This window comes from Aedes aegypti, chromosome 1 (genome assembly GCF_002204515.2).
Source record: "Aedes aegypti strain LVP_AGWG chromosome 1, AaegL5.0 Primary Assembly, whole genome shotgun sequence".
NCBI classification, from domain to species: Eukaryota; Metazoa; Arthropoda; class Insecta; order Diptera; family Culicidae; genus Aedes; species Aedes aegypti.
This window is the reverse complement of record NC_035107.1, coordinates 154,488,373-154,515,044: the sequence shown is the minus strand read 5'-3', so window position 1 is coordinate 154,515,044 and position 26,672 is coordinate 154,488,373. Positions and strand designations below refer to the sequence as shown.

At 39.0% G+C, this 26,672-nt stretch overlaps 2 protein-coding genes across 6 annotated transcripts in view; both read right to left on the bottom strand.

The window, feature by feature from the left end:
• The window catches only part of LOC5569994 (coiled-coil domain-containing protein 186), a 249,268-nt gene that overhangs the window by 55,016 nt on the left and 167,580 nt on the right, over positions 1–26,672 (bottom strand). For 4 of the 5 annotated variants that reach the window (XM_021851496.1, XM_021851488.1, XM_021851480.1 and 1 more), the window contains one exon: positions 7,991–8,134. The exons of the other annotated variant lie outside the window; for it this stretch is intronic. In XM_021851496.1, the coding sequence (XP_021707188.1) occupies positions 7,991–8,134 (144 nt within the window). The remainder of the gene's footprint in view (positions 1–7,990; positions 8,135–26,672) is intronic. 5 annotated transcript variants of the gene reach the window in all.
• LOC110678525 lies at positions 18,667–20,415 on the bottom strand. The gene is made up of 3 exons (XM_021851510.1): positions 19,969–20,415; positions 19,643–19,912; positions 18,667–19,176 (listed from the first exon to the last, which is right to left on the bottom strand). The coding sequence occupies exons 1-3, from the start codon at positions 20,059–20,061 to the stop codon at positions 18,985–18,987; spliced, it is 555 nt and encodes a 184-aa protein (XP_021707202.1). The 5' UTR covers positions 20,062–20,415; the 3' UTR covers positions 18,667–18,984.

Sequence of the window (26,672 nt, the reverse complement as noted above, 5' to 3'; positions counted from 1 at the left end):
TTGCCATGGCCTGGAGCACAATTTCGGCTTGCCACATGGTGGTAACGGATTTGAGTTATCTACTTTTGATTCCTTACAAATTTCACACGACGAACAGAAGTTTCTGATGTCTGTTGACATTTTTGGCCAATAGTTTCGTTCTCTAACTTTAGCTAATGTTTTGCTAAAACCAAAATGAGCTTCGTTATGAATGTTCTTGACTATTTGCAATCTTTCTGCTAATGGAACTACATATTTCCATTTGAATACATTATCTTCTAGCTGCGTTGTGTTTGTTATGTATTTGAAAAGCTTGTCATCTACGATACGAAAATCTTTGAATTTTTCTGGGAATTTCGCTACTTGCTCTTTCAACGCGGATGTGTATTCATCTGGCAACAAAGGATCTATAATGTTCACGATTCTTGAGAGTGCGTCCGCGGTAACATTCTCAGAGCCTTTTTTGAATTGTAAATCAATGTCGTATTTGGACAATTTAAGTGCCCAACGCGCTATTCGCGGCGATTTTGATTCGATCGACATAGTTTTGAGAAAAGTTAAACTCATCGCGTCGGTCTTAACTATGAATTTAGTACCTTCAACGAAATGTCTGAACTGTTCTATGCTCAGTAAAACTCCTAGACATTCGCGTTCTGTCGCGCTGTATTTTCGCTGTGTACTTGATAGTTTCTTCGAGTAGTAAGCAATTATTTTACGTTCACCTTCCTGATTCTGTGTGAGGACTGCGCCTATAGCTTGATCTGAGCTATCGGTTTCTATCTCAAATGGCAGCGAGAAGTTTGGATTGGCGAGAATTGGAGCTGATACTAAGGCTGATTTGAGCTGTTTAAACGAATCGTCCGCTTCTTTAGTCCAAATGAATTTCTTTTTACCCTTTTTTAAGAGATCAGAGATTTTTGCCGTTTTATCAGAATAACTTGGTATAAATCTTCTATAGAATCCTGAAAGACCCAACAGTCTACGTACATCTTTTACGTTCTGTGGCTGAGGATAGTCTAATACTGGTTTGATCTTGGAACTATCAACGGATAAGCCGTGTTCAGAGAGAATGTATCCTAAATACTGTATTTGTTTCTGGCAAAACTTTGATTTGAGAACATTTATTGTTAAGTTTGCGTTACTCAGACGATTTGCTACTATTTTAATAAGCTTTAAATGTTCTTCCAATGAGTTTGAAACTATTACAATATCGTCGAGATATACGTATACAAACGGTTCAAGATCATGGCCTAACACTTTTGTCATTAATCTTGCCATAGTTGCTGGGGCATTACAAAGTCCAAAAGGCATCACAGTGAACCTGTATAAGCCTCTACTAGTTCTGAATGCTGTCTTATTTTTCGAATTGCAGTCTAATGGGACTTGATAGTATGATTCTGAAAGGTCAATTATACTGAAATATCGTGATTTTTGAATACGTTGCAATATGCCTACCATATCAGGGAATGGGAAATCATCCCGCTTAGTGCATGAATTCAGCCTTCGACTATCTAAACATATTCTCCATTTATTGTTCGGTTTTTTTATAGCAAGAATGGGGTTCAAAAAGTCTACTGGACCTTCACATTCTTCAATTACTCCTAATCTTAGCATTCGTTGAATATCTTGCTGTATTCCTTCTTCTTTTTGTAAGGATTGGCGATAGATAGGTAATTTTTTTGGACGTGCGTCAGGCAAAAGTTCTATTTTGTGTTCTAGCACCTGTGTTCGACCTAGGCTGTTATCTTCAGTGATAGGAAGCTCTTGAATTGCTTCGAACAGTTTTTTACGTTCTTCAGGTACCAATTCATGTTCTGTTTTAATGTCTTCAGGTGTCTCAATTTTTGACTCTGGAATTTCAATTGTTGGAATATTCAAACTTTCATCTTCTACTGTATCTAAACATTTCGTTTCGCCCAATGTGATCTTCGGAGAAACTGAAATTGAAAAGATCTCGCTACTGTTTGAAAAATAATCCTCGGCAAACCCTATTCTGAACATGTCGATTTTTTGTTTTTCAGTACTATCTTTTTGATTTCTGGACAAACTAAATCCAAAAGCGTGAAGAAAATCAACTCCGAGAATTAAATCTTTTGTTAACTCAGGCACTATTACTGTCGGTATCACATGAGTGATTGAGTCCACGGTATACGGGACATTTACATAGCCTAAACATTTGTAAAATGTTCTGTCAGCAGTTGCAACTTTCAAATTTGAGTCATGAATTTTAAGGTTGAGTTTTTCAATTAATGGAACGGAACTAATTACCGATATTCCCGCACCTGTGTCTACAAGAGCTTCAACTTCCGAATCGAGTATTTTGACACTCAAATGTGGGCACCTGGATGGGACAATATTAATTTGAAAAATTTGATTGAAGTATGAGAACGATTCATGTTCTGGAATCTCTGATGGGAGGGATTCAAGAGATCGATTCCTATACCTCTGTCCCTTTACAAGTTTTTTGGCCCTTGTAAAGAAGGGTTGAACGGAGGGTGCTTTTTGGGACACGTGGATGTTGTCTTGCCCGTCATACCACAAACGTGGCAAAAGATTGCCTTTTGTTTAGGACAATCTTTCCAAAAGTGACCATTATCACGACAATTCCAACAAAAAATTTCCGAAGGTGTTTCTGCCTTTTCTAGTTTGGGTCTTGTCTCAGTACTACTCTGGCTTTTTCCTATTCTTGACTTCTGAAGGACGTTAATTTCTTCGAATTCTGAATCAGAGTCGTCTACTTCTTCGAGGTTGAGAACATCAACAGGTTTGCTTCTAGGCGTATACAATGAACTTTCAAGTGCGTCAAATTTGTAACACATGTTGGCAAGGTCTTCGATCGAAGCTATCTGATGTAGTGCTAACCTTCTCTTATAAGACATTTTCATATTATCTACGATTATGTCAAACTTTTCTGCCTCACTCATTTTATTAATTAATCGTTGGGCCAGAGATTCAATATCTGTTAAAAACGCGCTAAATAATTCGTTTTGCTTTTGTTTCCTGTTTCGCATTTCCTCTTTTATGAATCTGTCGCGATTTGGGTTATCGTAACGCAAAGTTAAGTAATATACGAGACTATCCCAGTCTACAAACTTTTCAACGTATGTTGTGTACCAAATGCTAGCATCTCCTGAGAATAGCAAGTGAGCATGTTTGATTAGTTCATTCTTATCTATGCCATATGACCTACATAGTATGTCAACATTTCTCAAAAAGCATACTAATGGTACTGAACTGGAGTCACCAAAAAATTTCGGCCATTTTTCTACAATATTGCATGTTTGATAGGGTTGTCTACGCAAGTAATGTTGATCGTTATTTTGATTGACAGATCTATTCAGATTACGCAAAGGACTATTGTATGGCGAGTGTGATTGTGGGACTTGATTCGGTAGAAAACCGAAATCTGTCGATCTCGGTAGCTGTTGATATTGATTGAATGTATCTTCATTGAACCGGTTCAAATTTCCCGTTTGTCTTTCTGTCTGGTGTGCATTCAAGTTCCCAATCGAATTAAATGTCACCTGTGGGTTGAAATTTCTCTTCACTGACTCTGGCATGTGCAAATTGTTTGGTATAACCGATCTAAGCTGATTTTGATTAACAGATCGAAGAATTTCCCTCTCGTCCCTATCATGAAGTTCTACGGTTTTTAATCTTCTGGATAAATCCTCAACTGTCGGTCCTGGATACTGTTGCCTCATTTGCTCATTGAGCTTTTGTTGTACGCAAGCTGTAACATAACTGTCGATTTCTGAAATATGCAGATATTCACGATTCCTATTTGGATTCTGAGTTGGAACGAACGAATTTTGAGTTTTACTTTGTTGTTGTGTAACCGTATTTCGAAGTCTTGATGTTATCGGGTTTTTATCTTGTCGTGAAGTAGGATTTCCAGTTAAATCCCTATTTGCTTTTGGACGTGTTCCGGTTTCATGGCCTGTATTATTCTTATCATTAGCTTGAAGTTCCACATTTGTAACCGAATCATTAGAACTTTGTCCTCCTACCGCTCCTAGCTCAAGTGAATCTTCAAAAGACTCCTCGTTCAAGCTTATATCCCGCCTAAAATAAACCCTAAGCATTTCACAAATAATTTCGAGTAGAATTAGTTTGTTGCCTCTGTCCACATCATCAAACTCTTTTGCACGAGCCACGCGTTCAAGGTAGTGATAAAGTCTTGATTCATATGTCGGTTCAGACTTCAGATTGAGATTTATCTCCATCTGCTCCAACATTTCTGGTACAATTTCATATTCTTCACTCAAAGTACGAAAGCTCTCAATTTTAATATTATTTTTAATTTCGCTTCGCATCCTAGCACGCAATTCTCTTTTCTGTGCATCTATGGATCCCGTAACCGGAATTCCTCTAAGAACGAGTTCATACGTTAACTCCTCATATTCAAGGTCATCTAAATTGATTCTAAGATAGTTATCCATGGTTCGTATTTACAGTAATTATTTATATACACTTATAATAAAAATTCAAATATAAGAAAGCAAAAAAAAATAAGGTTAATTAAGCTCTCAATCTTTCACTCCAAATTACTACTAAATACTAAATCAATCGAATTCAACTCAAACTAAATGTAAATCGTACTCAACTTATCTTAATCCGTACTCACTCACTCTCATTCATTCAATTTCACTCAATTAAAATTATTGCAAACTGATCTTACGCAAACTGAAACTACTTATTCTATAATAATTCAAGCTAATCCGAAATTCAATTATCTAAAGACCCAAAAGTTGGGCGCCAAAATGTAACGCTCCGCTTACAACCAACGGACAGAGCGTTGCATTGCTCAGTCCCCAAAATACCGGAATGAAAAGTTTCTTTGAAACCTGCGAACGACTTACGCGCCACTCCAAAAGGAGGTCGTTGGCGGAGTTTATTTCAGGGATGCCCGGCCTGAAACTCTCAATCTGTGGGCGAGTTAATCGAAACGTTTTCCAACCAATATCCTATCTAATCTTATTCAAAAGTATCATTCAAGATCATTTTAGAAAACCTTTATGTAAAATATGTACAAACACAACCTACTCTCATGGAAGCGCATATTTATTTCGTTTTAAAATTTGAAAAACCTATTTATTCGCCACGCGATTCCTTGCATTTAATTCATGGATCATTCCAAAACCTAATTCCTGTCTAGCTAGACCTACTTGAGCTCATTTCAATTTGTTATTCTAAACAGTGATCACTGACCTTAATTTGAAGACCCTTTACTTTTCATCTGCAATACGGCCGTTAGCAGCTGTCCTCTACGACGAGACGGGTGACGAAGTCGGCACCTGCCGCAGGTTGCTGTCCTGACTATCCCGAAAGCTTGTTTTGTTGTAACGCGTGCACAACTCGATATCTCTCGCGGCACGAGAGGTTAGAATCAGCCGTCGTCTCTCACGCTAGTAACGAGAGGTTAGATTCAGCCGGCGGCCAAGAACAGCTTGATTCGAGCGAATTTTCCAACGGGTGGTGGGTGGTAGGTCGGCAGTCTCGGCTTAAATGTCCGCCCGACACCAGGGAGAGCAGCGGTTGGACTACTTCGGTACGGAAGCCACGTGGATACTCGCCGATACTAATCTGCACCACATTTCAACTTATTCGCGGTTTCTAACCTTTTCCGCTCTCGAATTAGAGGCAATCGGTGCCCCGACCGGGCTCCCACGTTAATGGGAAACCTATCAACGTGATTTTAGGGTCTTATTTCACAGGTTGAATACATTTGAATCACAATTTGTCTTACCTGGGTCTACGTTTCTTCAACCTAAATTAGTCACTAGTGCCTTTCACTAACTTTGAGCACACAAAGGATAATCTTCTGGCAATGGGAATAAATTAGCTTTACAATTTTATAATGATTTCATGGCACTTACTCTTCTTTTAAGGTTCTAAAATTCACCACAAAACAACTGCAAAGAGATTTACTTTAAAACTTTAAGCTTTTCCGACACCGAACTGATCACTCCGAACACTTCAATAAAAGTGATTTGATTTTACAAATGGCTTTTCCTTTCAGGTCCCGTGACCTTGGACCAGCCAATCAAATGAAATTGCGTCGTAATATTTCAAATGTAAAGATTTGTCTGCATTGTTCTTGAGTGATCCAATCACGGCTTGTTACGTCGTGGAAAATTACAGTTTCTATTTTTCCTCTTTCTCTCGCCTACACATTGGGTATACCATTCGAGCAGTTGGGATGGGAACATTGTTGAAAGGTTCGAGTAGCTTAAGCCGTTTGCGATGGTTGTATATTTAAAGGCGAGTTTAATTAATTTAATACTTAGGGTTGTACTCTTACCGTTACAACCACAACGGAGGATTTGTCAATTCGAGCGCGCCAAAATCCTTCCGATTGAAAATGTGTTGGCGGTGCTTAAGGTGCAACTGTTTGCTATCCATAAACGATGATCAAATTTGTAGTTTTGGGGATGTGATATCGGTTCTACCGGACAGAGATGAACTGAAAGTATATCAACATGCCTGTTATCAGCAAGCATATGATCCGATAGATCACCGAATGACCGATATGATATAAAACAGAAATATTTTCTTTTCAACGATAGTTTGAACATAGATTTTTCATGGATGCCACGATGAGTCTATCGTGTGTTACCTTAAGTTCGTTGATAAAGAAGAGGAAATTGAGCGAAGTTCTTTTTCTGAATTTTATCAGGATGCACAATATGGCCCTCTGTTAAAACAAATTTTCAACTTTATTCATTTCTCTCGTCGCTCGCTTGCGATTCTATCCATCTTGTCATTTCATTACTTTCGTTACTCCCTTTCACTCTGAGTATAGGTATTGTATTCACCGAAAAAAGCCAATAAATTTTCATAATAACAAAGTCATGCGGTGATTAAACCTTATAAATATATCTGTAAGTTAAATTTTGGAAAATAATTGTATATTTATATAACACAGCATTTTTTTATTATTTACAATAACAAAAAAATAATTAAAAGAAATTGATTGAACCTATACAAACAACCTGGGAGGGAGAAACCAATACAAAACTTATGTACGTCATAGTGAGCCGGAATTCCGCTGTCACGAACTGTCACTGTGAGCCTAGATCTCAAACATTGGACTAACATGGAAAAAGCGCGTAACTGATTAAAACACATTTTCGCATTTCATCAAAAGTGATACAAATCGAATGAAAATCAATTCATGCACACAATGCAAGTAATGCCACGTGAGCACTTTTCAATCTGATTGAATATAAAGCATTGAAAAACGCATCGTTTTACTTTTTGCAATGAAAATGAATATTTAGTGCATAGAAAACTGTGGCCCTTTTTCCATGTTTGTCAGGAAAGATCGAAAGTACACAACAAAAGAAAACTAGCGATTTTCCCAAAGCCTGCCTCGATTGTTGTTGGCAAGCTGGAGTTATCTTGTAGTTCAAACAAACGTTGTTCTATATTTCGTGTGTAGTATCTGTGCCTCGCTCCCAGCAAACAACCAAGGATTTGTTAATTTTAAACAACGGATTAACTTAAGATTGGCAAACTAAAACTGATTTTTCTAGTTTGAAACAAACTAAAGCCTTAGTTGTTTTCTCAAATGCCAAACGAAACAATCAATATTTAGTTTGTTTCAAACAAGCTTTTGTTGAGATTAAATTTAAAGTCAAGATAAAAACAAAAAAAAAATGTTTGTTTCAGACAATGGAGGAGGTTGAATCAAACTTAAATTTTGGTTGTGCAATATTCAACCTAAACTTTAGTTGTTGCTTTTACCATTTTTTGTTGTCCGTGAACATTTCTTTGCTTATAGTTTCTTTAGTCGACTCTCAGCTGTCAACGATTTGTTGGTCTGTTTGAATGTTGGCGGCGCGTTTTGTTGTCCATGAAACAGACAATATTTAATAAAATAAAGATTCTATCAAAAGTTGCTATTGCTGAAACAGGAATCAAACCCACAACATGACACGACGCGCTTAACTGTCTGACGAGACTAATTGCACGGCCATGAAGCCCACACCCCTACACCTTTACCTACCTTTTCCTCAAATTCATCAACGCTTTTAATGGAGCCACTGGAGTTAGGTTTGAATTGATCATCTGCAACGCTGTTACCAATACTTAGTGCATCAACTGGCTTTGAAGATGATTTTTGTAACGTAGCAATTTCTCGTTGTAAATCCTGTGCAATATAAAAAATATATTATTTATTTTTTGCATTTTTAGTCAAACTGACCGCCTAGAGTATGGAATCGTTTCACCGAGTATTGCAACAATCCAGGAAAGTTTAGAATTAGTATAACAGCATTATACGCTTACCGATAATTCCAAACTTTTTCGGGTGTTGCAATTTTGGTAACGGGTGTTGGCAACGTTGGCAATACTCAATGTAGCGATTCCTAAACGGGTGTACTTGTGTATACAGTAGTGACCCGAATTTGCAGCACTTTTTTAAAGAGAATTTTGTATTGTTACAATTCAATGATTGATATATTTTTCAAAATTTCTGCAATCGTTCTCAAGTTTGAAAAAGGAGCTGCCAAAATCTGGTCATCTATGTATTTACATTTGGACAGAATAAAGTACGCACAGGTCGTTTATATTCAAAATTGTCAAATTTGGATGCCTAGACCTCGGCTTCTGAAAACTCTAAAATTAGACACTTTCAAGTTATCAAAAATTCCCTAATTTTACGAAATGGAAAAAAATTGAATGAGCATTAACTTTAAAATCAACATCTATAGAGTAGTTTACCCTTCTACAATGAATCAAGTTTATGTAATTTATGAGCTGCGGTCATTCTTTAAAAAAAATGACAATTTAACACGAAAAACGGCCAATGTCTACTTTATTCTGACAAAACGGGGTAACATTGATCGTTTTTTAGATATTTCTTAAAAATTTCATTTGAAAATGCATGTGTTACAAGTTTTATATTTTTTAAAACAAGTACTGACACCCATTGCTCGTGTTTATGTAGTGTGTTTTGTTTTCTGAAAGTTAATTGCATGTTTTAAAAATGTTTTGATTTTTTTTGTGGTATTCAGTTGGAGCTGCCTGACAGCTTTACTTGTCAATGCCGAACCCTCGGTCTGGCTTGACCAATACTCAGACGGACAAGGCAATGGAGCCCACATGAACACTGTTTTGTATTAGAATTGTGACGTGGTAGTTTTTGAAAAGTACCCATATTCCCTTGCTTCTGCGAAAAGAGAGCATTGTGAAAATCAACAACCCAACAGTATTTGTTTGAAATAGTAGTGTAGTAATGTCATTACTAATACTGTCTAGTCGAAATGATTTGTGACGTGGTAGTTTTTGATAAATACCCATATTCCCTTGCTTCTGCGAAAAGAGAGCATTGTGAAAATAATGTCGAATTCGTTTTTGAACCTAGGTTGGAACTGGCGCAACCCGTTCTGAATCACAGTTTCCACCCCAACCCGATCCAGGTTCGACGGAACTACAATTTATTTGACATTGGTTTGTTTATGTGTTGATCACCGACCCAGTTCCTAAAAACGAAAACGACATAAGCAACCCAACAGTATTTGTTTAAAAAAGTATTGTAGTAGTGTCATTACTAATGTCGTTTTCGTTTTTAGGAACTGGGTCGGTGATCAACACATAAATAAGCAAACGTCAAGCAATTTGAAGTTCGGTCGAACCTGAATCGGGTTGGGGTTGGAACTGTGATTCAGAACGGCTTTCGCCAGTTCCAACCTAGGTTCAAAAACGAATTCTACATAATACTGTATAGGGTAAGTGTTCCCTTAGTTGTGGGTGTTCCTATAGTTGCGGTAGTGTCGCTTTCACTAATTGTATTACAGAACCGACACTGCCAATCGACGCATTGGCTTGTAGATATATATGGAATAGTTGAAAAGAGCGTTCAAATTGCTTTAAAACTGATGAAACATAACTAAATTTGCTAAAACTTTACTTGCTTGTACCAATAGTTACGGTAAAGTGTTCCTATAGTGGAGGATCCCATAAGAAAACAACGGATACCGCAGCTATAGGAACACAAATTAAAAATATACCGCAACTAAAGGAACAGTGTACCAATAGTGGAGGTATTGTTTTTCACTTACATGCCGTGGATTACAGCGATGAAACCATTTTTCTCATTAGGTCAATGGCCGTTACATCCCGTTACAACATAAACATGTACATTAAATGCACATCTTGAATTTGGGGGTTTAAATGAAGTTCAATCGTGCTTAGTACCTCCACTATTGGTACATCTACCCTAGTCGAAATCATTTGTCAATGAGCCATTTTACGAGACGTTTCGGAACAGCTGATCGCCGAAACGGCGTCAATTGACAGGAGACCTGGGATTAAATCCAGCGTGATTTTCAACAACGCTTCATCTTACCAAACGTGGACATGGAGAAAATGACAAAAATGAGATCCAAAAATGTTCGTTACTGCAACATTACACCTAGTTATTGTATCAGCTACCTCTTTGTTACCCATATTGCACATAAAAAAGCACTTTTGTGATCAGAAATATAAGCCATTTTACGAAGCCTGGTCAAATGACAGGAGACCTGGGATTTTGCAATCATCGTCGTCAGTTTTCGCGATGATGATGGTTGATGACTGTGCGCATCTCTAGCGTAGCTTTTCATCCAGGCGAAAACTTAAATGGAGAAAAATTATTAAAATATTTCTGATCACAAAAGTGCTTTTTTATGTGCAATATGGGTAACAAAGAGGTAGCTGATACAATAACTAGGTGTAATGTTGCAGTAACGAACATTTTTGGATCTCATTTTTGTCATTTTCTCCATGTCCACGTTTGGTAAGATGAGGCGTTGTTGAAAATCACGCTGGATTTAATCCCAGGTCTCCTGTCAATTGACGCCGTCGCGACGATCAGCTGTTCCGAAACGTCTCGTAAAATGGCTCATAAGCCATTTAGTCATGCTTAGAGTCGTTGTTAATTGTACCACGATTTTCTGGTGAGTTGCAAGCTTGGTGGCAATGATGATGTCGCGCTACACGATGATTGTTCATCTGCAACAACCAGACAGCTCACCAATCCACCTAGAGGTGGATCGTGCTGAGTTGTTGAGTTGAAGGAGAGCGAAAGAAAAGGCACAAGTCTGTTTTGACAGCTCTGCAGAAAGCGCGTGCGCACGGAAAGAGCGGCAGACGGCACGATTTGAAATGATCGGTTGTTATTATTTTTCCGCTGTTGGATGTTCTATGGTTTGGTTGATCGATGTAAAAGTTTGTTTTAAAAGTAGCTCCACTTATTTTGCAACATGTCGCACGGTGTGTTTCGTAGAACAAGTTTATTATTGTCGCACCGCCACCAAACCGGATCGCACCAGAGAGACTCGCGACGCGCCTCAACTCGCGCGATTTTGAAATCAGCTTATAAGTGTGGCGCTGCATTCTTACGATGTTTATGAACACAGCGCACTATTCAAATATTAGTCGCGACGCTTGGAGATTGAGAAAAAATACATTTGAAAAAAATGTTTGTCCTTATTTCTACCGGATCCATAATACAAAAAAATAGGTAAGTCTGAAACTTCTCCACAATAAAGTCTAGGTTTCTCGTGTTCATTTGCTGCTAAAATCAAAATAATCGGTCGGGGGGTCCAGAGTAATTTTTTTTTTGTTTGATTTCGAGAGACTTGCACATATGTTTGAATTTGCCTATCTATGTGTTTATGTACATTAGGGGCGGTTCAAAATTAAAAAATGTTTGAGAATCCAATCTCCCATATGTTCATTACCATCCTTACTATAAAAATAGTGTTCTGTAAAATTCGCAGCTGGTGGTGATTTAAGGTGGCCCAAAGACAATGTAGGTTTATGTGGAAATTACAATGAAGAAATTTTGAGGTATGTTCCAAAAACGCTTGTACTGTAATGTAAGTACAAACTTATTATCCCATTGTAAAAGCTCATTCTTTAAACCATAATAAAGAAATTTGCTGAAGAGATAAATTCAATTCGACAGATAGCAGAAGAGATATTCATGAGTTTGTTTGCTATTATTTAGCTAGTTTTCAGCACAAAAATATATTTGAATCGCGATAACTTTTTTGTTTCTCTATATTTTTCCACCATTTTCTCACAACTTTTTAAAAAACTCTTCCACTTTTAAGCCATTTCAAACACTTTTGGAATCTATGCCGGTATTGACCATTGGTCAACTGGTTTTAAAGATTTTTCGGTGTTCCTTGGGGGACCGACACTTCCCATAAAAAATTTCAATATAATGTTTCAAGAAGTTTTCAAGATCCTGTTACGGCTAGAGTGGTACCAAAACATAAAAGCTCATTGCTCAAAAACAGTTACACCGTTTGTTTAATTTCTTCACAATAGACTTTCATCAAAGTATAGTTTTGAAAAGCGAATAACCGAATATGAGAAAAAACTGTAGCCAGAGATAATTAAGAGAGTTATGGCTATGCGTCGGTCCCCCAAGGAATTTTGGAATATCTCCGAATATAGATGACCAATGCTCAAACCCGATACAGATTCTGAAAATAAAAGAGTTTTTTGAGAAGTTGTGAACATTTTTTTTTTTTTCAAAAATATTGAGAAACAAAAAAGTTATCGCGATTTGAATATTTTGAAAAAAAAAAATTAAGCTGCCGGTAGAGGGGTTAATATGGGGTTATAGCCCTGCAAACAAGTACAAAAATCTCAAACCCATTTTAGCCTCATGATGTTAGTTTCTGATCTTTTCATAAGCACTGTGCCATTGGGAAAATAACATAAAAAATATAAAATTTGAAACTTCTCAAATACCATCCAAATTAGCGTATATTTCAGCACCATGGGGCAAGTATATTACATGCCTTATAACAAGGTTTATCACATGCGAAGCCCTCTGCTAGTTAATTCGAATAACTGAAATTGTGTTGTTTGAAAGGCGGATAAGTCACTTTTGTATCTACGAGTAAAAAGAGAAATCTCGCATAATTTATGATCTCGTCCTAAAAGCCATAGCTTGTTATTACTGAGCAAACGAATGGATTTACACTTTATTTCACAATGCTACGATGAAGAGAAGATCCTCCTCTGTCTCCCAGCGGTGACAGTTTATATTTTGGTCCGTTTATCTGCTTGTGTAGCTCACACTCGGTTATCAATGGTTTTAAGGGTGCATATACATAGAAGCCAAACCTCGATTTTTCCAAAGCACAAGACTAGAGAAGCAGACAACCGGTAACTCACTGGTCACTCGCTGGTGGCGACTAATCAATAGAATGTTCAACGCAAAAGGTTGTCAGGTTCTCAAGATACAAATCTACAAACAAGCTCTTGCAGATTCAAGGTTTGATATCGATGCATCTTCACCTTAGGACGAGCTCATAAGTTTTGCGAGAAATATTTCCTAATAACTTCTTACATCATTATGACCAATTTAAGTACGATTTTCAAGGTTTTTCGTGGACAATAACTAAAATGACGTTTGAGACAGTTTTGCAATTATGCGTATATCATATGTCATTTATGCTTATTACAACTCTTTTGAGCAAGAACAACTTTACCTTCCAAGCCAAGGTGTTCAAATGGTTTGATCTTGCAGTTTGTCCCGTATCTACGTTCAACGCAATGTTCGTCGGTACAAAAACACATATCCATGAATACTTCACACAAATTAAAAAAAAAAATGTTCTGGACCCCCCGACCGATTATTTTGATTTTGGTCGCAAATGAAAGAGCAAAGTCTAATTGTTTTTAGTTTGAAATTTCAGACTTACCTATTTTTTTGCAATAAAGTTACTCCACACAGACACCGTGGTCGAAGTTATAGTTAGTACATAAACAAAAGGGGAAGAACGTTTATGCTGGTTGTGCATTACGAAAAAATCTCTTAACTCAAAGCAACGTTCGTTGTTGGTTCTTATCGAAGGATCAACATGTTCGGCTTAACGAATCTTATTTTAAATATCGAATAACACCACATGCAATTGAACAAGTATGTGATTGCAATAGACTTTTGATATTTTCAATTCTGCACCACCGCAAAAAAAAAAATATATTGGGAATCAAAATTCTCCTGAGAGGAGAGGATGATGTGGTGGAGGGTCATTCTAATTAATATTGACGTTCAATTATGGGGATAAATTAAAATTGTTATTGTTCTATACATACTTATTTATTATACTTGCAAATATCAATATCAGCACAATTCAAGTATTTATATATCAAATAACAAACATAGATATGGTCGGTGTTCAGACATACTGAACCAAGTGTTGTTTTTATTGAATAAGAAAAATGTACCCCAAACCTGTGAAACATCAAAATATTATATATGTTTTCTGTAATAATGGAACTTATCTATTTGATGATACATTTGTATCAAAATAACATGGAAGGTTTAAAATTGATGGAGTTCTTTACGTATCCTTAGAGCTCCAAAATTCATCTAGTGTGGTCTGTCTAAATACCGACCATATGATCTTCGAAAACTCATGAGAATGGTATTTTACTCTTTGAACTGTTATTTAATTTGGTTGTGCTTAAAAGATTTATAAATTAAATTTATTATTGATGTTACGAGCTGTGTCTGCAGTGAAACTTAATGCTACACAAGAAATATATTTGAATCAAATTAACTACGCTAACGCTAACGCTAACAAGAAATATATTTGAATCAAAGTATTTTTATATATAAATCATACGAGAAAAAAAATTGTTCCAGAAACTACTCTAGAAATCTTTGGGAGCTTTTCCCGGGATTCTTCCTTAAATCACTCATTAATCCTTCAAATCCTCGCTGGGATTGTTCTGAAAATCTTGAGGTTATTTCTGAATTTTCTTCCAGATATCGCTTTGGGATTCATCCAAAAAAAAAACGTTACCATTCCGGTATTATTTCTGAGATTCTTTTGGATATCCCTTTGCGATTCTTCTGGACATATTTTTGGATTTTTTAGCAGAACTCTGTATGTGATTTTGCGTGTATCTCCTTAAGGATTACTTTTGGAATCCAGGAATTTTTTTTTTTAATTCTTGAAAATTGATTTGGAAATACTATGGAAGATTTTATCAAAAATCCTGATGCAATTCTTTTGGATATTTTGAGAGGATTTTATAAAAAATGTACTACTCTACTAGAAATTCTTCGAAAATTCCTCCGAAAATAACTTTAGATTTTTTTCCGGAAATATTGCTGTGTGCGTTTGAAACGCAAACTTCAAATGCGGGAACACCAAATGCGGTAAGATTTTTCACAAGGAAGGCGAAGTCAAAATTTGATTTTCTTAGCTAGGTTGGCGGTGATTTGGATCATGATTGCTAAGTATCCTTTGATTGCTTTGTGTTACCGCATTTGATGCTCAGTTAGCCAAGGTTTGCACGTCAAACGCAAACAGCAATACCTCTGGTATTCTTATGAGAATGCCTCTGGTATTCTTCCGGAAATCATATGAGATGCATCTGAAATTCTTCTAGAAATTCCACTGAGATTTTTACGTCAATATCTTTGAAATACTTCTGGGACTCTTCCAAAAATACTGTTGGAATTTTTTCGGATATCTTTGTATTCTTTCGGAAAACCTTTTGGCATTCTTTCGAAAATCTTTCTGAGGATCCTTCAAATCCTTCCTGCTAGATTTTTTGAAGATTCATGCAAAAATTCTTCCCGGATTATCTCTAGGATTGTAACCTTCCAAAAAAGGTTACATTTTTTGTACATAATTTATCGTTGTAAATAGTTTTATTCTTATTATTCTTATTATTAGGGCTTATCGCAATTTGAAATATTTTGTATAGAATTAAAAGCACATTAAATTAAACTAATGAATTGGAATTGAACTTGAAATGTATTAAATAAACTTAACGAAACAAAAAAATAATATCGAATTTAAACCCCCGTTATCCTATCCTGAACATCCCTACTCCGCTACCACTTGCTACCAACCGTCAATATCATCGATCGAACAGCTGACAGTCACCCACCGAGAGGGAGATAAAACTGCCGGTCATCCCAGAATCGGCCTCTATTAGGTGAACGCAAACAGTCACCGTCAGTTGTGCGCGACTTCTAATATTATCTTCTTTTACTCTACCAGTAGTGAACTTAGTTTAACTCAAGTGTCGGTCGTCGAGTCGAGTGAAAAAGTGCTCTTTGATCCCGATAGACTTTCAACGAGTGAACGAATCCAATCGCCGTTGTGCCATTCCGTCGCCCCATCATCGGCCGGCCAGACGAAAGTGTTAACCATCTCACCCCGTGTGCATCCCGCCACCACCTTGTTAGGGCCGTTGAATAGCCCTTTCTCAGCTTGGGACAGCAGCTCCGGACTTACCACTGTCGTGGGGACGGCCAGGAGAGCAGCTCCAGAATATCCCGAGACAGTTCCCCGTCAAAGTGTTACCCCAAGGATCGAGTCGAGCTTCGGTATCACCCACCAAACGTCGAGGAAATACGAAAGAGCATGACGATGGGGTCCCGACGATCCCGATCCCGGACTGCCGAGGGAATCCGATCTCCTGCCAGCTGCTAAAGTGCCCACGGTATGTGAGTAATTTCCTTTCCTTTCCTTAATTTCTCCATTACTGAGTTAAACGCTCCCCTCCCCCCCCTTATGATGAATTGAATAGATGAATAGAATGATGTAAAGTTAAACTTTTTTCTTGTCGCCTATTATTTCAAAGCGCAAGCCCTGCTTTCTCTCTCTTTTGTTGGTCGGTCCACCTTGCTTTGATCTTCAAGGGAAGTCCTTCCGCCTCCAATTCCTTCGATATCGCGTAAACGGCCCTGAGTCCCAGGACAAAGCCGAGGTGGGAACAATAGTGGTTCCCAACCTAAGAAACCCTAACAATTGGCGCCCAACTAAAAGTAATAAGAAAAGGTTTCCATTTTAACCTTAAAGTGGAACCCTTTTCAAGGAAACACTAGAAGGAATTGGAATCCTTTATTCCAATTGTTCTTACAAGAATAGTGATTGAGTTGTATCGGAAAAGTATTGTTATCAGTGAAAGTGATAATCTATTGGAAGTGTTCGGATGATGAGAATTTCTGGTATTTCTATTATCCAGCTTTTTACGCTTCGCCGCTATAAAATATGAATCATCCCCAGTTGACGGATCTTGGCAACATTATAGCTATCATTATAGCATCAATCATAGTATGCCAATGAAAAAACTTGTAACCAAGGAACGTTAGTTTGTTGTTATCAACAATTTTAGTTTTCAAATCGATTACAAAATGCCTATAAAATGCTGTATCAATGGCTGTGGTGCAAAGCAGGGCAAGGATAAAGTGAGTTTTCATCGTTTTCCGGCTATACAAACTGCTCGTGATGCTATTCGGAGAGAATTGTGGGTTGAGGCTGCTGGAATGTGCGGAAACAATGTCACAAGACCATATATCTGTGAACACCATTTTGAAACTATTATTCCACACATCGATGATGCCAATTATGTTATTGAGACTATTACATTGCAAGTGAGAATTTAGTTATTGTGTGAGGTTATTGTTAGTTCTCTAGAAAATAAACTATTCGAAAAATTGTTTTTAATGTTTTGATTTGTAGCTGTTTGAGAGTAAGCCCACCCAGTCTGGCTGCTCCACTGGTAATTTATTCGAACCTCTCTTCAGAAAATTTCTCCCCTCCCATAAGGTAAAACATGTCGCAATCCAAACATGGCTATCGCAAAGGCCGGCTTATGCCCCTATTCACTAAGCTAGGAAGCAGACTGCCAATGTTCGCATAGTCAACGTAAGCGCCAATATGACCAATCCAATCCAACTCTACTTATGACTGAACAATAAATTCGATGTTAGGAAGGTCAACAGTAGTTGTATATATTAAAAAAAAACTCTTTTCAAATCATTAATTCTATTGTAAATGGTCGGTGTTCAGACAGACCGGACTAGGTCATATTTTGGTTCAGGCTGTCTGAACACCGACCAAATAATCTATAGATAGCAATTTAATAGGCATGTCAAACGAATCTTTATTAAACAATGGACAGATGCACGAGTTCACTAATCTGACGTTTGAGCGGTGCCAAATTCACTCGTTTCCATGGTCACATAAATAACATGGCACCGCTAAAACGTCAGATAATGAACTCGTGCATAGGTCCATAATTGAAGGACACAAATTGAATAACGCGCTACAAACAACAACAATCATATTCAAAACAGCTTCTCCGTTATGACTATGGTTCAAAACAGTTATTGGTAATCGATGGGATAATATTTCGTATTTTTGTCTCAGACTTCCAATTGACCTTTCAACCTCATTTCTCACTGATGCCAATGCTCTAGTACGTTCTATTGCAACCGAACTCATTTGATGCCGCTTACTTGATGAATCTGGTACTTTGAGTACAGCACCCCGGTCATTTATGGCTTTCTTCACGGTGAACCCACGGTCAGCAAGAACAAGGTCTCGTGGACTAAGTTTGTCTAAAAATCCACAGTTTTCGGTGATATACTTATCTGATGAACGACCAGAGTATGGTTTCGAAATGAACGATATTGTTCCGAAAGGTGTTATGTCAATCATTTCTTTAACAGTGTAGTGGTGCTTGTAATTACTGTACATTTTGATTATGGCATCTTTCATTCCAGGTTTTTTGGTAAAAATTTCAAAGCAATCCACTATAACTGATATATTGCTTGAAAATATTTCTTTGTACTTCTGTGGACAATTACTTTTCAAGATGTCAGGTGATGGCCATTTAACCAATCCTTTGAGCTTTTTATACAATGAGTAAAGTGTCGAATAGAAGTTTTTTATTACTGTTGCCGGACATACATCAAAAACATATGTCAAGGTATTGAAACTCAAACCAAGCCTCAAATACATCAGAACCATAATGAAAGATTGTTGCTTGTTGAGCGATGTGGAAAATGTGTTCATTCCTGTAAAATGAAATACTTAAAACTTCGTAGCACTATAACAATACAAAGCAAACCTTCTTCGACAAAATTAAAAATAAGCACGAGAGCAGCATATGTTGGTAACCCTGTGAAATGCTTCACTTTCGAATCATTGTCCTTAAAGCAGTCTAGATCGTATTTGAAAAGCTTCAAAAGTTTTTTTGATCTTCAATTGTTTTTACTGAATCTTCAATTTGGCGATTCTTTTGATCTAATTCAGTTTCATATTTCAGAATAAGCGCGTCACGATCCGTACTGGTCGCGTCAGTTAAAATGTTCTCCAGCCAATCTTCATTCAAATGCATCTCATATTCGTCATTTGCACAGTAGTTCAAATTATCCTAAAAGTTGTAATTTTGGTTATTATTTCAATGTTCCATGATAAGTATATTAAAAAGATCCCTATAACAAGAAGACTGAGAGCTCTTTCATTTTCCCATATCCGTCGATCGTCACTGATGCCAGCGCCACTGTTTTGCTAAAGTGATAATTTTTCAGTCGGACAATTGGGGTCATTCCACGAGTGGCGTGATGTGAGAATTGTCGGTCTCGTGTAGCGAGGTGACCATCCTCGACTCGAGTGAAGTGACTATCCATTTGGTCTCGTATAGCAGACCGACAATTCTCACCTCATACCACTGGTAGAATAGAACTCCTGATTTTTGGCAGAGCTCCCAGTCTTCTTGTTATAGTGATCTTCATTGTTGATGTAGATACTAAAATGATTGAAAGTTGTAGTATTTCAGGTCTGAGTATGACTCCCTGTCGAGAAGCAAAAGAGACAAGTACAAAACTATGCTCACATACCGTACTCATATTTCTATCCTCTGTGTCCAAAATGTCCTGAACTTCCTCATCTTCCAGTATTATGTCCATGGGTAAATCTTCTCTTATATCTTCAGTACTCGTATCGTCATTTGATTCTGTAACGTTACACCCAAACTTCATTTCCTTTAGTGAACCTGTATCATCACAACTTTCATCATGAAGGTGAGAATAAATGCCTAAGCGAAGAGTTGGAATCCAGTTTCCGGCACTTGTATCGTTAGAAGCTGCGGGTTTATCTACGATTGTAGACTATTCATTAAAGGTCATTATTAGGTTTTTGACATCAAGTTATTGAGAAAACCTACCGGTTTCAAAATGGTGTCCACAGATATATTGTCTTGTGACATTTTTTCCGCACATTCCAGCAGCCTCAACCCACAATTCTCTCCGAATAGCATCACGAGCAGTTTGTATAGCCGGAAAACGATGAAAACTCACTTTATCCTTGCCCTGCTTTGCACCACAGCCATTGATACAGCATTTTATAGGCATTTTGTAATCGATTTGAAAACTAAAATTGTTGATAACAACAAACTAACGTTCCTTGGTTACAAGTTTTTTCATTGGCATACTATGATTGATGCTATAATGATAGCTATAATGTTGCCAAGATCCGTCAACTGGGGGTGATTCATATTTTATAGCGGCGTAGCGTAAAAAGCTGGATAGTCGTTCTTTTGAATCCGCTTTAGAATTTTAGCCTTTTGTCCTAGATACAGTGCCTGAATTAATTAGTGAATTAGTAGATTTAAACAAATATTTAGTGAATTAGTTTCATATAATTTTACACCGTGTTCCAATTATGAATTTTTTTTCCTAAATTTATTTTTTTTCAGTTATTTTTGTTTATTTAAGTGGATGTTAGAATAAGTTGATGCTTGTTCTTTTTGCATTCTTTTATTGTAAATTAAATTATTTTTTTTTGTAAATTAGATAGCTCCAGTCTAATATACGCCTAATTTTTGCTACGTTTTCGCATAATTTAGAGCGAATATTAGCTTTTCACGTTTAATTAGGTGTTACAAGCGAACTTTTTATTTTTTCTTATGCTTTTTTCCTGTTTTTAGCACATTTTTAAAGAATAAAAGCGTTCCTATATAATTTAGTGAATACTTTAGATAATTCTCTGTTTATTTTTATATTTTTTCTTTTTTGTAAGTTTATAGATTTATAGTATAGCTACTTTCTTTAGTTTAGTTGATAATTTTCTTGAATATTTTTTTTTTGATTATTTCGATTTTTATAACGTTTTTGTGTTCAAGATGGCTGAAGCACGTAGCGATGAGTACACACGCGCAGTAGAAAGGATTCGTGAATGGTACCATCATTTAAGGGTGGACCATTTGTCGACCGATGAGTTGGATTTCGAGCTCAACATCCGCTCAATTGTAATTAGGGAGGATCCAACCTATTCGCGAAGACGGAGGAGCCTTCGGGAGCATTTAAAGGCTGAAAAATCGCAAAAGGCGATTATTGAGGCAGAACTTGAGGTTAATTGGGAAGAAACACTTCGGTTTTGTCGACACAATTACGATGAAATTTATGCGGGCCTCCAGCAGAATGATCGAAACCTGAAAACAAGAGGTCAAGCAAAATTGTTACATTTCGGTCATCGGATTGTTCTTTTGTTGAAGCAGGCAGAAGGAGAAGCAGAAAGTTTTTTGAAGTCGATGCTCATTGATGTGGTGAGACTATTAGATCACTATTTTTATTCGGAACCTGAGACATCGGGAGCGGGTCTTCGAGAGATACTGGGGGATCAAGACTTATTAGATCTGTTTCGCCCTGAAGATGACGCAGTGGCCCCAATGCACCAAAATATGGCAAGTGGGAACCAAGCAGCGAATACGGAGCGCCCAGAAAGCACCACTTCGGTGTTAGAAGCTTTGCTGTCTCGTATCAACGAGCTTGCAGTAGAATTGTCGAAACGGGACAAGCCCAATGGAGAGTCCCAGAATAGGGAATCCGTGCTTCCAAGTGGAAGCAAACAGCCGTTGGCGAACTCACAGCTTTATAATGAGTTCTCTTCATTTGTGCCCATTTCTCTCCCCTCAAGTTCACTGCAGTCTCAAACGATCAGCTCGGCTAGCATGGGCATCCCTTCAAGACCGGTCACTAGCGTGACTTTTTCACTACCGCAGAGCCACTCGACGTCACAGCCTCAAACTTCTTCATCGTTTCAAAAATCATTTTTTGAAAAATCCCTCCTTTCAACCGTCTAGTAGTGCACACACTTACAACCCTGGATGGGGAATTCCATCTTCAGGAAGTGTACCACCTCTAGGTCAATGGCATGGTGCCTCCGCATTTTACAATGCGCCGAATTCTAATCCTTGGCAAGGAAACCTTGCTCCAGGCTATCAACAGGCATTCCATCCATGGGCCGGAACTGCGATTCCTTCTTCTAATCCTAGCTCTAATCCATCATTCATTCCATTCAATTCAGTTCGAACAGGCAACCAGGTGCGCCACACCTTACCTGTGTCCAAGTGGACGATAGCGAAGTACGATGGTGAAGACCAGGGTTTGAAATTGAATCAGTTCTTGGGAATGGTTCATGCTATGTCAGTGGCTGAACAGGTTTCAGACCACGAATTGTTCGAGTCCGCGATTCATCTTTTCAAAGGGCCAGCCATGCAATGGTATATGACCATGCGCGCATCGAATCGCCTCATGAACTGGCAGCATCTGGTATTTGAGCTCAGGAGAACATTTATGCATCCTGATTTAGATACTCTGATAAAAATGAAAGTCAGCGCCACCAGTCCCGTAACGAAACTTTTCTCCAATACTACCATGCCATGGAGGAACTTTTGGAACCATGAGTGTTCCACTGCCAGAATTTGAAAAGGTTCAAATTTTGCTGCAAAATTTGAGGCTTGACTATAAGAGACAGCTCAACTTTCTCCCGATATCCGACCTCCCGACCCTCGTGTCTGCCGGTCAGAAAATCGATGCTGTGAATTTCTCAGTTTACAATAAGGTTTTTGGACCTGAAAGGTCGGTGAACGCTGTTGAAACAGTAGATTCCGACACAAAGTCGAAGAAGGGTTTTTCGAAAGACAAGCAAAATAAACCTTCGACGACAGCACAGCAGTTCCCACCTAGAAGCAACACTAATACTAATCCTTCTCAATCTCGTCAGCACCAGAACAGTTCCCAAACCGGAATCAACCCCTCTCGTGTCCCAACGCGTCCACCAATCACTTTGGAAGAAATGATTGATTCCCATCAGCCCCTATCCGGCCGACACTGCTTTAATTGCGGTAAGTTCGGGCATCGAATGGATCGTTGTGAACTTCCAAAGGGGGTCCTTTGCGCGAACTGTGGATTTCGAGGGTATCCAACCAACAACTGCCCCTATTGCATAAAAAACGCAATAGCAGCGAGCCAAAACCGCCGCCCGCTGAATCCGAACTTCTAGGCGTATTTCTTCCACCGTGTTTCGAACCGGCTACGAGAAATCTCTATCCGGTGTCTCCCGCTTCATTTACGATTTCATATCCATTTCCTGACGATAATCGTCCCTACACGTCTGTGAAAGTGTACGGTGTAAACTTTCGGGCTCTTCTTGACAGTGGGAGCAACCTCACCCTGATCAATGAATCCGTTTACAACTCCATCAAACCAAAGCGCATCTTTCCGCTTCAAAACCCCGTAAATCTGCGCACTGCGAGCGGAGAAAGACTCAGTGTTCGCGGGCAGGTTTATTTACCATTTTTGTGGAATGGCATGGTCAAGGTCGTCCCCACTCTAGTGGTTCCCAACCTGGCAATCAACTGTATCTGTGGAATGGACTTTTGGAAAGCCTTCCACATCCAACCTACCATTACCGGTTGCGCCATGGTTGAAAACATAGGAGACGACTCAAATCTTGAATTGCCATCCCCATCTTCTGTGCTAACGGATTCTGAGCAAGAAACGATCGATCATGTTAAAACACTGTTCATCGCAGCTCGCCCCGGGAAATTGTCCACTACTCCAGTGGCGGAGCACAAAATAGAGATCGCCGAGGAATGGCGGAAGAAGCCTCCAGTGCGACAATTCCCATATGTAATGTCCCCCAAAACGCAAGGATTAGTGTCGGTGGAGCTTCAGAGATTGCTCGATGCTGGGATAATCGAGCCCAGTAACTCGGACTGGTCGTTGAACTGCGTGCCAGTTATAAAACCTCATAAGGTTAGGCTCTGTTTAGATGCGCGTAAGATTAACGAACGTACTGTTCGTGATGCTTACCCCTTGCCGCACCCCTGCCGTATACTTGGCCAACTTCCGAAGGCAAAATATCTTTCGACAATAGATTTGTCGGAAGCCTTCCTACAAGTTCCGTTGGAAAAATCATCACGGAAATACACGGCCTTCAGTGTGCAGGGCAAGGGGTTGTTCCAGTACACAAGGATGCCATTTGGCCTAGTGAACAGTCCCGCTACTCTAGCGAGATTAATGGATCGGGTACTTGGCCATGGTGTACTGGAACCCTATGTCTTCGTCTATCTCGACGATATCGTCGTGGTGACGGAGACATTTGAGCATCACGTACAGTTGCTACGGGAAATTGCGCGTAGACTGAACAGAGCCAACCTGATGATCAACATTGAGAAGTCTCAGTTCGGGATGCCGGAAATTCACTTCCTAGGATATCTTCTTAGTCCAGAGGGCCTTCGTGGAAATCCCGATAAAATTCGACCAATAGTGGAATACGAGAGGCCCACTACGATTACCAAGCTAAGAAGATTCCTAGGAATGGCGAATTATTACCGGCGGTTCATCCCGAACTTTAGCAAGACTTGCGAACCACTGTCGGATCTCCTCAAATCCAAAACCAAAATAATTGGTTGGAACGAGGCCGCGGAAAGAGCTTTCTGCTTGATAAAGGAGCAGCTGATCAGCACTCCTATTCTAGGGTTCCCTGACTTCTCCAAAGAGTTCGTCATTCAGACGGACGCAAGCGATGTGGCGGTTGCTGGAGTTCTCACACAGCAACAAGTGGATGGTGAGAGGGTTATTTCTTATTTTTCCCGAAAGCTCACCACTCCTCAGAAGAATTACCACGCCGCTGAGAAGGAGGCCCTAGCCGCGCTGCTCTCAATCGAAGCTTTCCGGGGGTATATTGAAGGATACCACTTCACCTTGGTGACGGATTCGTCGGCACTGACCCACATCCTCAAAACAAAGTGGAAAGTAGGATCGCGATGCAGTCGATGGAGCTTGGACTTTCAGCAATACGACATGACAGTAGTACATCGGAAAGGCAAAGAAAATGTCGTCCCGGATGCTCTGTCACGAAGCATTGCTGTGGTTCAAGGTTCATCGACTTCACCGTGGTATACCTCCCTAATGGAGAAGGTCAAAAACTACCCCGACGACTACGTCGACTTTAAAGTCGAAGATGGTAGGCTATACAAATTTATAGTGGCCAAAAATATACCATTTGACTCGCGGTACGAATGGAAGCAAGTCCTTTCCGCCGACGAGATTCCCGAAATTTTGAAATCGGTTCACGATGACCAGTTTCATCCTGGCTTCGAAAAAACGTTAGCTCGCGTTCGACAACGCTACTATTGGCCAAAGATGGCCAAAGACATTAAAGTCTACATACAGGCTTGCTCCACCTGCAAAGAGGTCAAGCCGTCGTATGTGCAGACGACCCCAGAAATGGGCAAAATGCGCTGTGCATCCCGACCATGGCAGATAATTTCCCTGGATTTTGTGGGTCCACTGCCACGTAGTCGGAGGGGAAACCAGCATATTCTGGTAATATGCGATTATTTCTCCAAATGGGTAATGATCCATCCGGTGAAGAAGCTGGATAGTTCAACCATGTGTGTGATTTTGAAAAATCAGTGGTTCTACAGGAACTCTGTCCCTGAAACTATAATTACGGACAATGGTAGCACATTTGTTTCCAAAGAGTTCAAGGAACTGTTGGACCACTTCAAAATCACACACTGGTTGAACTCCCGCTATCATTCCCAATCGAACCCAGTGGAGCGCGTCAATAGGACTATAAATGCGGCAATTCGCACATACGTCCAAGAGGACCAGCGCACGTGGGACACGAAAATTCCAGAAATTGAGCTGATGCTCAACACAAGTGTCCATTCCTCCACTGGGTTCACACCTTACTTCATTACCCACGGTGCTGAGCTAGCGGAACAGGGATCCGACCATCGTCTCGCCCGTCATGGCGAAGAGCTTTCTGCGGAAAAGAGGGAGGTAAGGCAGAAGCAAATGTTCTCTAAAATTCACGAGATTGTCCGTAAGAATCTGGAAAAAGCCCATAACGTGTCTCGGGACCGTTACAATTTGCGAAGTCGTACCTTCGCAAAATCTTTCTCGGTAGGGCAACTAGTCTACCGAAAGAATATGAAACAATCGTCAGCCGCCGATAACTATAACGCTAAATTAGGGCGGCAGTATTTACCGTGTAAGGTAAAAGCAAAAATAGGTTCATCTTCCTACGAGCTGGAAGATCTTACCGGCAAAAACTTAGGCATTTGGCCTGCGGTTCACCTAAAACCCGGGTGATACGGACACTACGAAATATTGGGGAACATCTGCACTGCTTTTCTTCCAAGAATTCTGCTTCCAATCATCTGAAAAGAACAATCACTACCGGAATAACATACATTGCTTACCCGTTTATTTACATTCTTTCATTCTCAATCTGTTTCATTCATGCCTGCCTTACCATCGTCGTCGTCAGATAAATTGTTGTTGTTTTGATTTCTCCTCCTCACCCTCATCATCTTCTTCAGCTTCTTTTTCTTGCCCTCTGTTGACATTTTCTGGGAAATTTTACCAGAGTCAAACTCAGGGGTTTGTTTACCGGCAGAATAAAAGCAGCCCAAGGTTGTTAAATTCCTACCTTGAAAATCGAGGGGTCTAGTGCGACAAGGCTAGACTCCCGAAAATAATTAGAATAGGGATCCCTAAAATTACAAAATATTAAACAGTAGAATAAATAATATATAGCGTGTGTATTTGGAACTATGTTGTTCGGGGTAGA

Bases quoted from the DNA above. Each gene is read 5' to 3' on its own strand.
- LOC110678525 (XM_021851510.1), bottom strand. From the start codon at position 20,061: ATGCTATTCGGAGAGAATTGTGGGTTGAGGCTGCTGGAATGTGCGGAA. The intron at 19,913-19,968 runs GTAGGTTTTCTC...TTTAATGAATAG, and splicing joins TGGACACCATTTTGAAACCG to TCTACAATCGTAGATAAACC. The intron at 19,177-19,642 runs GTATGTGAGCAT...TACAACTTTTAG, and splicing joins AGGATAGAAATATGAGTACG to GATAATTTGAACTACTGTGC.